Below are 17,189 nucleotides of genomic sequence, written 5' to 3'. Positions count from 1 at the left end.
TACCTGGACAGAACTACTCCAATAGAAGAATGTTAGACACAAGTTTACAAGTCACGTTGCTTAGATTATACCCAATACAAGTAAAACTATAGAAGGAAAACAATCAAGATGGCAAATAAGACTAACCAAAAACATAAACTGAACTCCTGTGTACGATTATTGTCATTTTATTATTTGTTACTGCTTCTACCTCAGTTTAAGATCAACTTTATTGCTTTTGAGACAACCACAGGAAGTGTCATTATTGCACAGGTTTTGACCACAACAACAGGTCTTGTCTTGTGTTGTGTCATGTGTGCAGTTCCTAATTGTGCAACTGTTCTTTTTCTTCAGTTTTTTTTTTCTTCTTTGCAAGGGCTCCGTGCATCTGCCACTACTGGTGTAAATCCCCACAGCTTCTGCAATCAAAGCGACCGATAAACACAGCGAGAGGAGTGCGCTTCAATCACGAGACTCAGCCTCCTCCGAGCGCAGAGCAGCAGGTTTTTGACAAACCACTGAGCTACGTGTGGTTAGCTGGCGGGACGACAAGACTAACAGAGCGCCTGATCATAGCAAAACAAAGGCGCTCGATGAATTAACAGAGATTTGCCGCGGTTAAGAAGTTTTTAATTCCTGGGGTAAACCTCAAATACAAACAGGAATATAGGCTTTTTTAGAAATGTGATTAGACAAGGAAGTTTAAATATAGCGTTTAAGACAAGGAGCAATTACAATAGCAACAACACAGATTACGTAAGGACCTGATCTCTACAGGAAGCGGAGAAAACAAATGTAATATTCAAATGTATTATGGAGGAAGTGCACCAGTTTTCTTCCGACGGATGGATTAAATCTTTCAGTGTTGATTGTGCTCTGTTTTCAGTCTGTCCGTTCAGATGCTCAGGCCGAGTGATGCATTTACATCGTCACAACAATGATTTTTAATGTTTAAATGACTTTTTAAAATAATGGATGAGAATGAAAAGCAAATTGTAAGATGTCAAAGATGTCAACGAATGCGCTATTTTCATCGGGCTGAAAAGTGAAAATTAGAGATGCACTGATATCGGAGCCGATACTGGAAAAAATACAATATCAGGTATTGGCTACAAATACTGATACTGAACCAATACCAGTTTTGGCTCTCACCGCTTTAAAAACACATTTTTTACCACCTAAATCTAAGTGAATATGGGCGTGCTACATATCACTGTAAAGCTAAGAACCATGAAAATTCAACCATTGAGTTAGTTTTAACCTCCGTTTTTTTGATCGCCACGCAAAATTCTGCGGTTAGCAATAGCATGCTAAAGCTAGTGGGAGCATGCTAATGCTAACGAAAACTAATCAAGGCAGGGTCAGAAACTATGATAGAAATACCTAAATTAGCCTAATAAAATAAAATAACCACTGCTGAAGCCAAGTGTTTGTATTTTAGTTTAAGAAATAACCAATCTCACATATTTGCAAGGATCACTTAATACGTGTTGTTTATATTAATGTAACGTAAAGCCTGTCATATACCCAAGGAAATTTACTGTAGAAAAGTCATCCTTGTTAAATGTTTATCCAAGAGTTTATCAATAGATATAACTGATCTGTAATATGACAATAAAACATGACTTTATTGATGGATAATGGGATGGATGGACAATGGAGAAGAGTCAAAGTCTCTTGGTGTCGGTAAATATCGGCAGTTACTGAAACCCCAGTATCGGTATCGGTAGCAAAAAAGCTGGATCGGTGCATCTCTGATTAAAATCTTAGAAGTGACTACATAAAAAGTGGGAAGGTTTACGTTCTGCTTTTGGCTAGAAATGAAGGTACAGTTTATGACTAGACGAACACTAACGACGCCCACTAAAGATTTCTTATCAAATGCAGCGCTCACAGCTGGTCTGACGCTGTAAAAACATACAGTGAGTCCGAGACACTGTGGAGTCAATAATTGAGTCTCCTGTAGAGACTTTATAGGCAGCTGTGCCACTACGCCTCCGCAGAGAAACACTCGGTCCTGCCTACGTCATCAAAAAACAGCTGCAGAACGGAAAAACGCCATACTAAAGAGCTCAGATTATTTCCCCTTGCTCGAAATGGTGATGAATTTGATAATGCAATGTGAAGGAAGCAAGAGTCAGGTCGGGGGAACGTACTGTGCTCGGAAAGAAGCATTTAAATTGTACCTCAGCGGATATTCGCCTGTTCCCTCTGTTCCGTAGACAAACCCCCGTGGGCGACTGGACTTCGTCAGAGGACGTTCCCGAGGCTTGGTCGCTCTCACCATCGGACCCCATTTTCAAATTCTCGTGGACGATATCTAAACAGAAAAAAGCAAGTTAATATGTGAGCCTCAAAGTTAAAGCAGCACGAAGGGGAAAGTCGTGCATTGATTTAAGGAAGATTATCTGGAGACAAAAGGTTATTTTATATTATTTTCTCCGTCACAGTGAGGAGCATAGATGAAGGGTGCTCCAGTTTCCCCCATCAGCCCAAAACATGCACAATAGTTGGAGTTTATTCAAGTGGGGAGTTAGCAGTGTCTTGTTTTTAAATAAATATTCAACCGCTCAACCCGCACCTGAACTGAACACGTTTTCTCCAGTTTGGCTTTACCCAAATCTGAAAGCTTTTTGGAAAAAAAAACATCAAATTAACAACGAAAACAAAGATGAAAACATAACAAAAATGTGACACATGAAAAAAACAACGAAAAAGGCACGAAAAAAAGCCACAAAGTAGAAACTAAAGAGTGACAAAAAGATGAAAAAAAAAGTGGTGAAACCAAGACAAAAAAGCAATGGAAAAAACAACACAACAAAAAAGTTGCGATAATTAGCTTTCAAATGAGGTCTTATACCGTTGCTCAACAGTTGAGAAGCTTTTAGATTTGGGTGAAGTCGAACTGGAGAAAATGATTTAGGTGGGAGTTAAGAGGTTATTAACAGTACCTGGCAGAAAACACATCTGTTGGATTTTTACGTACAACATGTTAAAACTACTCAGAGTCAGGATGTAAATACTTCAGCGGAGGTGATATTTGATTTAAATGCCAACAGGAAGTTACCACAGAGAGCCAACATCGCAACCATTAACATTTGATTGCAGTGTCCTGTGCAGTCCTGGATGATGTTATTGTATAACATATATATTTACATATCCAGTCCTAATGTTTTGCTGGATCCGCGTCGGTGCTTGTGTTTGACAGATGGAGCCAGGTGTGTGAAATATGGCGATGTTCGGATAAGCAGCTCTTGTCGTCAGGATGCTGGCTCTGCATAAACCTGATCTATTACGTCTAATAGCTGTGAGTGATGGCTGTAATTTAGACTAGTGCCTTGGGACTTAACAAGACAAAGCCATACATCACAGTCTAATGGGCTAATTCTTAAACACACCACATTCAGAGCTCGCTTCCTCTTACGGTTTGTTGATACGGTACAAGCAAACATGAGGCAAGTTTAACGCATTGAGTTTTCATTTGGAAGCTTATGACAAAATGAGGGTGTCAAGTTTAATAAACTACTAAACGCGCCACTGAAACTTGTGTCATCGCCTCAAGCTGTGAGTCAAGTTTATGTGGGAAGTTGCAAAGTGGCATTGTGTGTTGTTTGCATATTGAAAAGGCAACGCCATCCATTAAATAACGTGATCAGCCTATAATCATGCACAAACAAAGACACCTGTTGATTCAATGGGGTAACTATGAACTTTTACCAGTTAGAAAACAAAATGCTGTATGAAATGTGTCAAACATGAGAGATCAATCAAACCTCCTGTGAAGCCTCACTCAATTAGAAACAGTAATAGTGTACAGTGTGTCCCAGAGCTGTTGCTGTGTGGGCTGAACGGAGCGCTTCTCACCGAGCCGGCTGCCGTTTCGGGGCATGGTCATGAGCGACCCCAGGCCTGTCCCGATGTTGTTCTGAGGCCGTCGAAGAGGAGGCTTCTTAAAGGAGCCGGTGTACTGGTGCAGGAAGGAGTGCACGCTGTGGGAAGAGGGCGGCCGGCCATTCCTCACGATGGGCTCTGAGGGGGGACAAAGATAAAGGGGGTGATCGTCTGAACACACAAACACAGTGTATTGTACTTTCCGGACTATAAGTCGCACCAGCCTTGGCAACTACCTGGACATGGAGGCGTAACTGTACCGTTGACAAGCCTCTCCCGGCAGCACATTGTTCAAGCACCCATTTGCAAACTCGTTCCTCTAGTTGTGGCCATCTAGCTCCTAGCTTGCGATTCGCTTTTTTTGTTTTCTTCATTGCAGTAAAAGTAACCTCCGCTTTTCGCTAGTCCCTCACAAGTTTCTGGCTCACTCCACACTCTCTCATTACCGGTTTATAAATGTTGGTGGTACAGGAGTAGCAGACACTGGTACACAAGCCTAGAGTGCTCTCCCGCAGCTGTCAGGATGAACATGTGAAATTATATATTTTGATATTCAAGTAGCACATGAGTATAAGTCGCACCCGCAGCCAAACTATGAAAAAAAGTGCGACTTATAGTCTGGGAAAACCAGGACCTTCATGTTTTACAAAATGTTGCTCAACGTGGCCTGGCATCACCAACTGCATTTCACTGAACCAGAGCAAATAATCACTGGTTTGAGGTTACGTAAGGCCTTTTACATGTAATCCTCTAATGCACAGATTTACAAGAAACACATACAGTGACGGCTAAAATGTGGCTAAGCCTGGTATTCAAAGCCAGAGCGTGAAAGTGTACCGTATTTAACATTCAAATGAGCCTAAATCAATCACAGTTTGATTCGATTTAAAACAAATGTGGGGAAAGAGAATGTGAAATAAAAAGTAGTAAATGAAAGTACTGACTGAGTCAAGCCTAAAAAAAAACATTGTAACATTTGAACTGCAGTTTGGGTAGAAAACTGGACAAAAGCGCCTGTGTAAGAGCTGAAAGGAGAATCTTTGCTCAAGAGAACGAATAGACTGAAGGCAGCAACAGATTTATTGGCTGTAAACTATCACCCTTAAGGCTGACAGTCAGCGCTACATGGGCTCTTTACTGCTTCTATTCAGTCGGCCTAAATTACACAGCACATGACCAGGCCACGAGAGTGAGAAAACTTAACATAGACTAAAATATAAGACACAACAACCCTTGAGGGTCAAAAAAGCATTCTTCTAAATGTGTATCTCATCAGCTATTTGACAGAAGTTGGATTTTAGTCTGAGTGAGCACTTTTCACAGTATCACAGTGATGTACATGCTGTGACCAAAGCGATCCACACTTACTCTTCATAAAACAGGCCACAAATGCTTTGCCAAGTAATTTTTACCGCAGTTGAGGCTTTCACACCTGTGATGTTTGCTCAGCCTTTATGCTGTTTCTTGTTATCTATTTAAAACATTGCTGACTGTAAATAAGTCAGATAGTAGGAAAACGGCTATCTGTAGGAAGTGACAAAATATCACGAATAAAACACAACAGTAAAAAGAGTAAAAATGCTATTTAAAGCGGCGAGAGATACAGATGTTCTTAATCACGTTCACTCAGCACATTGAAATATGGTCATGGATGTCACATCATTAGCCGAAGAGTCCGTTGTTCGTCACACATGGTTTCCTGCAGTTTGTGAAGGAGCAGAGGATGACTCAACAGTTATTACTGACCATTTCAGACGGACGCGGCGCTGGTTTACTCTCATTAAGTCATTTAGAGAACGAGTGGAGCCTGATGAGTGTGATGTTCAACATAATGTTTGCTTCCTGTATTTTCAAAATGATATTTTCAAAAAAGACGTCATCTTAGCCACTCACTCGGAGGGGTCAGAGGTTGATCAATTTTCAATCCATTTCCTGAGATCCATCCTCTTAACAAAATCAAACTCAATATTTGTAGGTGTCTGCCAAATAGAAAGTACTGTGTGGGTGTTTGGGAGCAATTAAGCCACAAAACAGACAGACAGTACTGATGGAAATAACACAAATATAGCACAACCAGTCGCTGCTTTATTTTTGTGTAGGTTTAGAAAAACAACGTCAGCAGGAGCACTCCCGGGTTTGATAAGGAAGTATGAATCTAAAGACAAACTTATAACTCAATGCTATTATAACCATTAGCGTTTCAGTTTTATAGAGTCATTTGATCTGCAACTTTATTTATGCGAGTAAAATTTAAAGCACCAATGACAGTGGTGTAGTACAACTCTTTACTGTATTTGACTTTTTTATTGGATCCAAAATCAGTTATCCTTCATGGCTTTCCGTAGATTGAATTTCAAAACAAAACAAGCAGAATGTTGGACCATGGGGCTTTGTAACAGAGATCCTGATGCTAGCTCGGCTTCCTGCCCGACTTATCAACGTTACACAATCGGATCAAGTCACAGCGCTTTCCCCAATAACGCATAGTTCGGATCATCTGGCTACTCCAGGCCGTCCCGCTCCTCTCTCCTCTGCTCGACACGGAGCTACTAAAATCCCCTCTCACACACACACACACGCACATGCACACACAAACAACTGCGTGTCCGAGCTGCACAGAACACTCTGGCCAAACCTAGCGTTAATCACGATACAAAAAGCTCTTTACAAAAGCTGTGTTAGTTCTCGGGAGGGAGGAGGGTACAGAGGGCGGGACGCAGAATCATTTGAGTGATTGAAGAAGTTTGGGACAAAAGACGAGAGGGGAAAACTGAGGACAAGTCTGAAAGGAGGGTTTGGGAAGAGGATCGCGCTGGGACGGGGGCAAAACAAGAAACAAATATAGCGTTTCTCTAGATGCAGGCTGCTCGAGACCAAGAGACCGCTCCAGATTTTTTTTGTAACAACCTAATTTTATTTCATGTTCTTTGCACTCCAGCCTCATCTCTGTTCTCCTGTCAAACAAAGTCCCAAACGCCCCCAGAACATCATCTTGAGATACTGGCTGACATTGTTGTTGAATTGACAGGAAACACTGTAAAAGGCGCCTGACTGATTTCACCACGTCATGATCCAGGCCACTGTGGCAATGTCATGGAAACTCCAGAATGCTTTCAGACACGAGCGCCATGGAAACAGAGCGGCAGTACCCCCGCCACACACCCCTCTCTGCTTCCCCTCTACTCACCCTCTCTCTCCCTCCCTCCCTCCCTCCCGTCTCTTGCACTCCTACCTCCTTTCTCTTTCTCCATCTGTAGATTTGGTGAATATCAGCACAGATAAACTGCTGTGCCGCTGTTCTTCGCTTATTTTGACGGGTCAAAGGCCCACGCAGCCTTCAGTGAAAGTGATGTAACAGCAGCGGTATTTGGAACTTTAGTATGAGATGTCTGCAGTAAAACAGACAATTATTCATCGTCATTTTAAAATCATGTCATCCTGAACACATAGACTGTACTGGATTCTACATAGAGTAACAAGATTAATCCCAGTCAAAACAGCAAAACAAACAGGGTCTTTTGTATAGACCCTTAAGTGTTCTTTAACATGCACTGTCCCAACTAAATAAAAGAATTAATCAAAATGAACAGCAGCGCGAAGATCCAAAAGTTGAACACACCTCTATGATTTTGAATGCTCCTACAGTTGTTGCTGCTCGATGCCCCACACTTAAACAGAGCACATTTTCTCCAGCTCGGCTTTACCCAAATGCAAAAGCCTCTCGACTGGAGAGCTTGGCCAGTGTGACGCCTCATTTGAAAGCTAGGACCTGTAAAAACCTTTTTTGCTGCGTTGTTGTCACTACATTAGTGACATTTTTAAAGCGTTTTTATGTCATGTTTTTGTCTCTTTTTTTATTGCTTTTTTTGTTGCTTTTTTGTCGTGTTGTGACGCTCTTTCATGGCTTTTTAAAATCATTTCCATCACTCTTTAGTCACGTTTCTGTCATTTGTTTATTGTGTTAATGTTGCTTTTCAGGTACGTTTTTACGGCTTTTCTTTGTCAGTTTTTTGTTGCTTTTTTTATCAAGAAGCTTTTAGATTTGGGTAAAGCCAAACTGGAGAAAATGTGCTTGGTTCAGGTGGGTGTTAAGAGGTTAAACAGGAGATCCTAAATATCGGCGTTATTAGATGTAATTTTCTTGGGGCTAACTGTAGCTGTCACTGTTGTTCTCACGCTGTGCTTCCGCTCCCTCTGTGTTCTGGCCGTTTCACTGTAAGCAGCTCTGCATCAAAGCCTCTGCAGGACATTTATATAATCAAGTCCAAATATCAGAGCATCTTAGTAACACCACAAGAAACAAAGTTTTGTATGTTACTGTGACTAAAACCAAAGGCAATATTAACAAATAGTTCAGACAATATTTTTTGCAATCCATCACAAATGTGCTAAAATATATACTTTACAATACATACTCAATAACAACTTCCTGACAGTGTTGACAAGGAAACAAACTATGGTAACCTACCACTGTCCTTGAGCCCGTTCTCTTCTATGGTCATCTGCTCGGCCAGTTCAGACAGAGACTCGTCGATGGTGTGGCTGCCTCGAAGCCTCTGAGAAATGTGCCTCTTGAAACGTTTCATTTTCTCCAGCGAGCTCTCGGGAAGGGGAGGCCTGCAGCACCGGAGAAAACAAAAGGACACGTTTAATTAACAGTTGCAAAGCGTAAAACGTGCAAGTCAATGAGGTGCATAATACAGTGTAATGAAATGTGTGGTGACGGCGACGCACACAGGAATGTATCTGCACACTGCTCTAGAGGCCTTGACATGCGCTTTACTCATGCGCTCATACACATGCGCTCAGGAAGAGACATCGGTGATTTACTTTTCTTCTATGGGAACTTGGTACATAACTTCAATGAACTTTTGACCATCTATACATGCATTTACAATGACATCACGCTTAGTTCCGGGGGCCATTTTGAATACCGAAGTTGAAAATTAAAAGAAAACTGATTGACAGTGGCATTTTTTATGAACTAGTACTCACTGCTCAAGAAAAGAAGCCATGTTTTAACTGTTATCTTCATGAGCAATAATTACGTAAATAAAAATGCCACTGTCAATCAGTTGTCTTTCATTTTCATCCTGAGTAGAGATATTGTTACATGTTGTAGTACTGCATAATTCTACTTTGGTATTCAAAATGGCCAGCCATAACAACAAAAGTCACATGACTGAAAAGCATGTATAGGTGGCCAGGTCAACTGGATGGAAAGGAAGAAATATTTACTTATTGCTAGTATTTATTTTAGTTAAGTTTGTTTAGTTTGTATTTTCTATTAGGCCATTTAGAAGAAACCAAAACACATTGTTATTGTTTTAGATCATGTACCATGTCTTGATTTGAATCTATAAAGTCATACTCTGAATCATAGTACAGTCTCAAGCCTCAAAAATTCGCCCTCGGCCATACAGATGTTTGAGCACAAGGAGGAACTGCAGGTTGGCTGGGGACACTTTTTTTCATGCGCAGTGACGTGGGCTATTCGGCGCTCTCATGCTAATTGTGACTCAGCTCATTGACACAGGCCGTTCTTTGCATTCCTGCCCTTGTGAAAACATGACAGGCCGGCGAGAGATTCTAACAGAGCGGTTTGGGATGTGCAGTCCTGGGACATGATGGGACCGTCAAAGCTCAGCCTAAACCAGAGGGATTTACTGCTGAATGGGACAGGACGAGCCCGGGCCACAACGAACCCGCGTCACGCATTCCTACGGCAAAAGTCAACAGCAACGATGATGGGACACTTAGACATTTTGGACACACAGATTAGCTGTGAAGGGCTCTCCGTCACCTAAACATAAACTGCACTTTTTATCAGTTCCTATTCAAATTGTCATTTCAATTCAGTTGCGATTAATCTGGCAACAGAGAGTAGAAAGGGACGACTTATCAAAGCACCCTATGACCTCGGGATTGGTGACACTGTAAGCAGGTACAGCAGATCCGGACACGCTTAGGTCTGGTGAAGTGATGAGTAAAGCCAGACATGAAGATGCTTGAGTAACAAAGCGCCTCAAGGCCTGCTGCCAGTCGACCAGACTCTATCCACCGCCTTTTGTCCCACACGCACACAACATATTTAATCTGAGACAATGCAACATCCGGCTGACTCATCAAATATTAAACCGGCATGACGGTTATGAAACATGGCTGTAGTAGAGCGTGTATGACAACACCTTGACGGCGCCCTTTCTTAAGGCATGTTCCCTATGTGTGATGGTATAAAATCTTAAAATAGTGCCACAATTTCAACATTTATGTGGGAATGGGGATCCATGTTTTGTAGCAACAAGTACCATCTTGTTGCCTTCCTTCATGACTCCATATTTGTCATCAGCAGACTCCCTCAGTTGCGGTAAAATGCCACTATCTGACTATAGTTAGACATTTGGCCGACAGATATCACTGTGACCATCGCTGACCAGGGCCACAGCCTCACATCAGTGTGACCCTCTTCTCTTGAGCCTGTATGATTGTGTTGTACAGTCCTGAAAAGCATGATGGGTTTAATGGGCTGAGAGCAGAAACATACTGAAAATCAGTTTCTACGAGCCAGGGCAGATTAGATTTTTTGAACAGAAAAATATATAAAAAATTGGAGGGTTCCCATAAGCAAAATGCCATTATTTGGTTATACTATAATCAACATTTTCTGTCCAGCTCCTGATACAAGAATGAGAAGTATGTGATTCAGGTATTAGTTTAGCAGTTAAGATTTTAGTCTTCTCTTCTACCACATGTTGATGCTGCTGGACATTGGATAAAAATGATAAAAAGGAGATCACAAAAACAAATAATTTACCATTTTTAAAAGGTACATTTTCAGGATGATGGACACTGGCCGAGCAACATCTCCCAAATGACCTGGATGTGACCTACTGTCCCGGGTCAGATCAGCTTTCAGACAGTCTGTCGGAAACTCATGAGGGCGGTTGTGAAAGGGAGAGGGGGGTGGTCGGTCTCTACTGCTGGCCCACTGTCCTGCCCTGGGATCAAATGTGGACTTTTGGACAAGAGCCCTGCCCCTGCTCACCCCTTTATAGCGAGCCAAAGGTGAGGCTGAACTCTAGGAGGGGTTAGCGAGTGACGGGGTCCATTTGTCGCAGTGGTTTGGGATATGTTGCCACAGCGACATTACAGTTTTTTTCAATGTTAAGCAGAGCACGGCGGGAGGCTGTACGCGTATGCATATCCAACTGTAGACTGGCCCAACCCCCACCACTCTCTTCTGTTTCTGCCCTCTATTGAACTTGGCATTGATGTCTGTCTCGCACTAAGAGTCATGGCCATGAAAACATCAACTCAATGAATACCAAACCATACTTTCCATTGGGCATCAAATTCAGCAAGTCCCTTCACTCGTGTCAAAGTGTGAGGAAAAGGGTCACGGTTCACGTTTATTGTCAAATGTGTCTTTGCGGAGTAAAAGTGATTAATTTACATTTAAAGAGGGAATGTGCGGGATGACTCGGGTCCTGCTAATGCTGAGAACCTTTTTCTCACAGGACTTTCTGCACAGGTTCTGTATTTGAGGCAAAGGGGATCCAATAATCCTAGATGCAGCTTTAACTGTCCTCATCAGAAGAGTGAGGTCATGTGATGTAACGTTACCAAACCACACCTGCAAACTTCCTGTCGGTACACTTTCGATTGTCAATAAATATGACGTACAGTCTCTGCTGAGCTTTTTTAATTGCACAGCTGATGTGAAGAGACCAAAAGAGAGTTTCTGCCGAAGTGTCTCGTATTGATCCTGTCCTTACACTTTGGACACCTCCAGCAAACATTGACCACCGGGGGGATTCCTCAAAGTAGTCCAAATGGGCTCATGCAACAATGCACATCAGCATTTTTTCCCCCTGTCCCATATTGTGAGAAGAACCATTCACATTCACCAGCCACACACCAGGGGGTATCTGTTGTCAGAGCTAGTCACCAAAACAGAAAGACAAGGTCGTTCACCGCTACAATATCCGCAAGGCCCAGCAAAATGCGCAATATGTCACTGAATACGTCTGTGCTCTGGCAAAAACTGACACTGGCAACAACAACTTTGGCAATTTTCACGCATACAAGTTCCTAGGGTTGTAAATTTTACCACAATACTTTTACAATAAGTCGATATGCAAATCACTGAACCATAAAACATTTGCTGTGCCAAGAAAAGAGCAAAACAAGGGAAGTTCTTCCTTCACCACAAATCCCCAGTGAAGTGTTTGAAATATCACGCTGATCTATACCATGCGACACGGCGTAGCCTCGTCCCGTCATTTAAATGTTACATGCAGCAGCTTGAATGTCTCCAGTGCCTTGAGGAGACGGGAGTCATGTCCGCCCTCACCCACAGGAGGAGAAGATTGAGCGTGACTGTTGGCATGATTCAAGGGTGAGCTCAGCGCCTGTTCCTCTAAAGGGAGTTTTTTTTTTTTTTTTCTCATCCTGCCCGGGACAATGAGGACATGAGCGAGAGTAGCGGGCTCCACAATGGGTGCGTTTTATGAAGCCTGCTTTGTGTGTGAGAGAGTGCGCAGTACTGTTTTTCCTTGAGACACAGAGGTAGGCTGCAGTGCACGCTCCCCCCTCACCCCCCCTCACCGCAGCGGGTGAGCACTGATAGTACGCTTCGACAAAGGCACTATACAAATAAAGGTGTTACGATTTGAGTCATCATTGCCCTTTCTTTCTCGTCTGCCTTGACATAGTTATTCATCACAAAGCAGTCATACTTTGGACACATGGGGCAGGGGCACTGGGTCAGTAGATCGAGACGTAAGCGGATACTGGCAGCAACTGAATATCTCTCTTTGTAAGAGCTTACGTTATATCTAAAAGTTTAGACCTTTGCAAAAATGTTGTCATCGAATGTCTCTCCTGTTGTTAAGCAGCTCATAATACAGTCCTCTGTTTAAAATGTGCTGTATGAATGGTTTCAAATTGTAGTCAGACATATTGCCAAAATCAGGCATCAGATGGCACAGAGCACTTTGCACAGAGGACAACTGAACTGAGCAAATGTGAGGAAACTGCACAACTGGACCAAAATATCAAAAAAGCCACAATAAAAAACGTGACACGCTCTCGTACTATTTGGATCGATTTTTATCTTTGATTACCGCACATATTTGCTGTGGCATTGTTTTGCAACGTCAAAAGTTCCAGTTCATTTTAAGCCGAGATCTTGTATTGATGATGGGAGAGTGTGACCACTGTGCAAAACCTTCTTCATCCCAAAGATTCTCAATGAGGTAAGGTTAAGATCTGGACCAATCCATGTGTGAAAGTGATGGCTCATGCTCCCTGAACCACTCTTTCACAATGTGAGCCCAAAGAATCCTGGCTTTGTCACCTTGGAATATGCCAGTGTCATCAGAGCAGAAGAAATCCATTGATGGAATAACCTGGTCGTTCAGGATGTTCAGGAAATCACACTCAAACACTATCAAACACTACACAGCCAAACCGGTCTGACCAGGCACAGGTTTTGGCACCGACCTCTGGCTGTGGCCAAAGCACTAAACCGTGTTTAGTCGGGTAGTGGAAGCGCAAGTGTGTACTGGGTAGAGTCGATACACGACAACGCGAGCACGTAGATCGTGGCTTGAGAGGTGGAACCGTGCTCAGTGGAAAGACGCCTATAGTGTTACTGAACCAACTGCAGTAACCCCGGATTACACAGTTGGCTAAATCCAGGTGGCTACTTTTTGTGGTCAGGCACAGGCAGCGTAGAACTGTCCACAAAACAAAGCACTTTAGCCAGCACTGAAGAAAAACACACAGGATAAGCAGTTTCACAAAGCTGGAGCAATATTATCATGCAGGTCCTGTAAATGCTGATTTGTAAAGACCACGTGAAGGATAGAAGCGAGAGGAAAACACCTGGTGGGGGACAGGAAGCGAAGGCTTGACCACTGACGCAGAGCTGCATTAAACACAGCCAGACGCAACAGCCGCTGATTAACACCGCTGCCATGGAAACAGGGACATGAGTGACAGCAGCACAGTGCGTACGCGAGAACAAAAGACATGCTATTGATGCAATGTACAGTACATGCAGCGATTAGATCTCTGTGACGTGGTTTTCACTCAGAACCGTTTTCAAACATGTTCTGGAGCTTTCACATTTGAGAGAAGATTGGAAAAATTAACACCTAAAACCTATAAAGGAATCTATAGATGGATAGATAGATCCCCAAAGGAGGATTATACATTTCTAAACGCATTAGCAGAGGTCGAAACTACAAAAGAGCTACACAATATAATCTCCCAAAGTTATTGCAATTATGTGGTGATGCAGTACCCAAAACGCAACAAACGACACAATTCAATATGACACTGTCTAAAAAAACCAAACACACGCAAAAGTTTACTTCTACGTCACGATTACCTACTTTAGCTTAAAGTATTTCAAGCCTTGTTTTGTTTCAATGGAATTAAACATTTGTTTAAATTTACTGGATTTTTTGGGGTAATATATCACAAAAAGAGGGAATGCTGCTCATGCTTTCATTGATGTAGCATTTAGCCATGGACAAACTTTTACTTCAACCAAAACGAAGAGGGGGAATGAAATCTACAGAAATAATATCTGATCTTTTGTTTGAAATAAGCATCTAAAGCCCCACATTGTTTTGCACGGATAGAGCAGTTTATAAATTGGACAAAAGGCAGGCCAAGATAAGCCTTTGTGAATCCAGCTGTGCTCAGGCCAAGATACACGGATGAGAGCGAGATAGGATCAGGAATGGCGGACTCCAAATTCACGCGTTTTATTGAGGGCCTTAAAGGGGGAGATGTGAGAGGGAGATACGGCGCATCCAGAGCCATTACAGAGATAATCACCGGGGTTTGATCTAGTCACCTGGTCGTCTATTATGAAGCCGTCGTTAGCATCAGAAAAAACTATGATTAGCGGTCCACGGGTGCGCTCTGTCATGGCCGAGGCAGCAGACCTCGCCATGTCGTTAAAATACAATAAAGCGCTAACAATAGGCAGATGGTGAGGTGCTGTTATCACTAAATCTATTCCCATTAGAAGCGCCACGCAGCTAACAAAGCTCCTGCACATTGGGGAAATAGAAATTCACAAATCTCAAATTCAAGACCTACACGATTACACAATGTTATATCGGTTTCTTGTAAATGGGGGTATTTGTTGTGGGCGGCAAATGTAATTCCCTGCAGTGGACAGAAGTCAGCCGCACACTAAACAAGCTACATAACAAGAGCCTAACCCCACAACTGCTGCTGCATCTGGGTCAAGAGAATTTCTGACAGCCGGAAAGAAACACCATCCGCGTGAACATTTTGAGGAATTCTGAGGCTGCGAATGTGCGGCACGTGAGCAATTGTAAATGGTCAAGTATCAGATTTGGGATGGATTGCCACTGTGAGATTACTTTCGCTTGCCACATAGCTTTCAAAAAGTGGCAGATCTACACCAAAAGTGTATTGGCAAATGCAGTGTCTTTCTAGAATAAACTCATCATGGACACGCCAAGTGCCCAATTAACAAAGCTTTCGATCAAATTGGGTCTATCTCCAAATAAAGAATAGCCATGTGTTTTTGATCCAGCAGGACATGGGTAAATTGTGGTCCCGCACCTGTTTGGGACAGGACTGCTGCAGATGCCAGGGCAGATATGTTCTTTTACTGTATAACTCAATCCCACCATCTGGAAAATAGGCTGGGCAGTAGTGGGACAGGCACTCGGGGGTCTGTGATCGCAGGGAATGAGAGACGGGGAGTTAGCCAAACATGCTCGGGGCCGTCACATTTGTCCCGTCGGCCAAATGCATTTGAGAGGCCTGGCCGCATGCCGCCGAGCCCTGGCTGACCGTGGAGGAGAGAGGGGAAGAGTTTGTATTGAGGACTATGTATAGACAGGAGCGCAGCCTGTCACATAGCAGCTGCTCCCTGGAGAGTGGTGACACATTAACCTTCAGCCAGCTGTCTTGGTCCTGCATTAAAACACAGGGCACACACACAAAGTCTACTGAAGTTTACTGTTACGGCTGCGAGATGTGGCGAAATGTTATTTACAAATGTTTTCTTTTTTTCGGTCGATTGAGATTTTCAAGTTTAGTTCATTTTGTTGAATCAATATGGGTTTTGACTAACTTTTCATTATCATCCAAAGTCTGCACTTCTCTCCAGTGTGCTGCTATACAAGGGCTGCACAATATATAGCAATAGTCATATCAAAAGAAGCCAGTTTCACAAAACCACTGAGGGCTTCCATCTGACTTACACATTTTTGTACCACAGCCTCAAACAAAATGCATGGCAAAAGTTCAGCTCTTTCCCCATTTAATTCCATGTACAAAAAGATGAATGGACTGTACCGTGTTGGAAATGGTTTAGTAAAATATTGCAATATCAATATCACAATATTGAAAAATATCGCACTGAATGTCAAATTATTATTATTTTAATTAAATGTATTGGCTTATTTGGTGGGACAGTGCATGTCAATGAACACACATGGGACTCATGCATGTAAACGTGCCACACTGGATTGTAGCCATGGGCTAATTTCCATCCGTTGTCCCCCACTCACTCTCTCATTCATTCTGGCCTATTGTACATGTTTTTAGTGGTAAGGGAAACCGGAGTACCCGGAGGAAACACAGGGAGAACATGCAAACCCCACACGGAAAGGCCCAGGACCTTCTAGCTGTGAAGTACGAGCTCTGACCACTGCACTACCGAGCCGCCCGAGCCCAGTTTGGATCTCAATTCGATTTAAATTTAAAATTGGCACAGCAGAAACACAACTTGGAAGCGAAACAGAACGGGTTTTTAAAGCAGTACTAAGTAACTATTCCCCCTAGAGGCCATAAGCGCAACTGCAGGTGTAGTAGCAAGTTACGATTTTTTAACTTATTAATTGTCTTGGAGAGTAAATACTACGCTGACAGGAAAGGCGAAGGGAGAGAGGGTTACTGTGCATCCAATTATACAATGGAACTTGCTGTAAATACTGTTTAAAGTGACGTTAGCCCGCAGTTAGCTTTGCCCGTTAGCATGTTAGCTTCTTCTTCGTGATTCCATTAGTGTGTATTGCTTTCTCCGGACCGGTGGCAGTCAAGTTGCAAACATGGTTTTCTGGCCAGAGACACCTGGGGGAGATGAAAGACCCTCCAATCATCCCATAAACACTTGTACTACCCCCACAGGGACTACGGAAAGGATTTATTATGGTAAACACGCTACTTAGTACTGCTTTAAAAGAAAGAAAAAAACATTCCTCTGTCAAGTTTTTGAGTGTGTTGAAAGCTGCGTACCTACATATTACTACGTATTACAA

General features: G+C 42.7%; 1 protein-coding gene across 1 annotated transcript in view; it reads right to left on the bottom strand.

The window, feature by feature from the left end:
* LOC306971602 (cyclin-dependent kinase 17-like) overlaps positions 1-17,189 on the bottom strand; it is a 33,991-nt gene that overhangs the window by 13,929 nt on the left and 2,873 nt on the right. Inside the window, exons 2-4 of the mRNA XM_079567927.1 lie at positions 8,339-8,487; positions 3,844-4,008; positions 2,166-2,299 (exon numbers count right to left, since the gene is read on the bottom strand). Of these exons, the coding sequence (XP_079424053.1) occupies positions 2,166-2,299; positions 3,844-4,008; positions 8,339-8,456 (417 nt within the window). The 5' untranslated portion in view covers positions 8,457-8,487. The remainder of the gene's footprint in view (positions 1-2,165; positions 2,300-3,843; positions 4,009-8,338; positions 8,488-17,189) is intronic.

Source organism: Gobius niger (genome assembly GCF_951799975.1).
Source record: "Gobius niger genome assembly, chromosome: 12".
NCBI lineage: Eukaryota > Metazoa > Chordata > Actinopteri > Gobiiformes > Gobiidae > Gobius > Gobius niger.
Note: the sequence above shows the minus strand (reverse complement) of the source record. Positions and strands in the feature narration are given on the sequence as shown.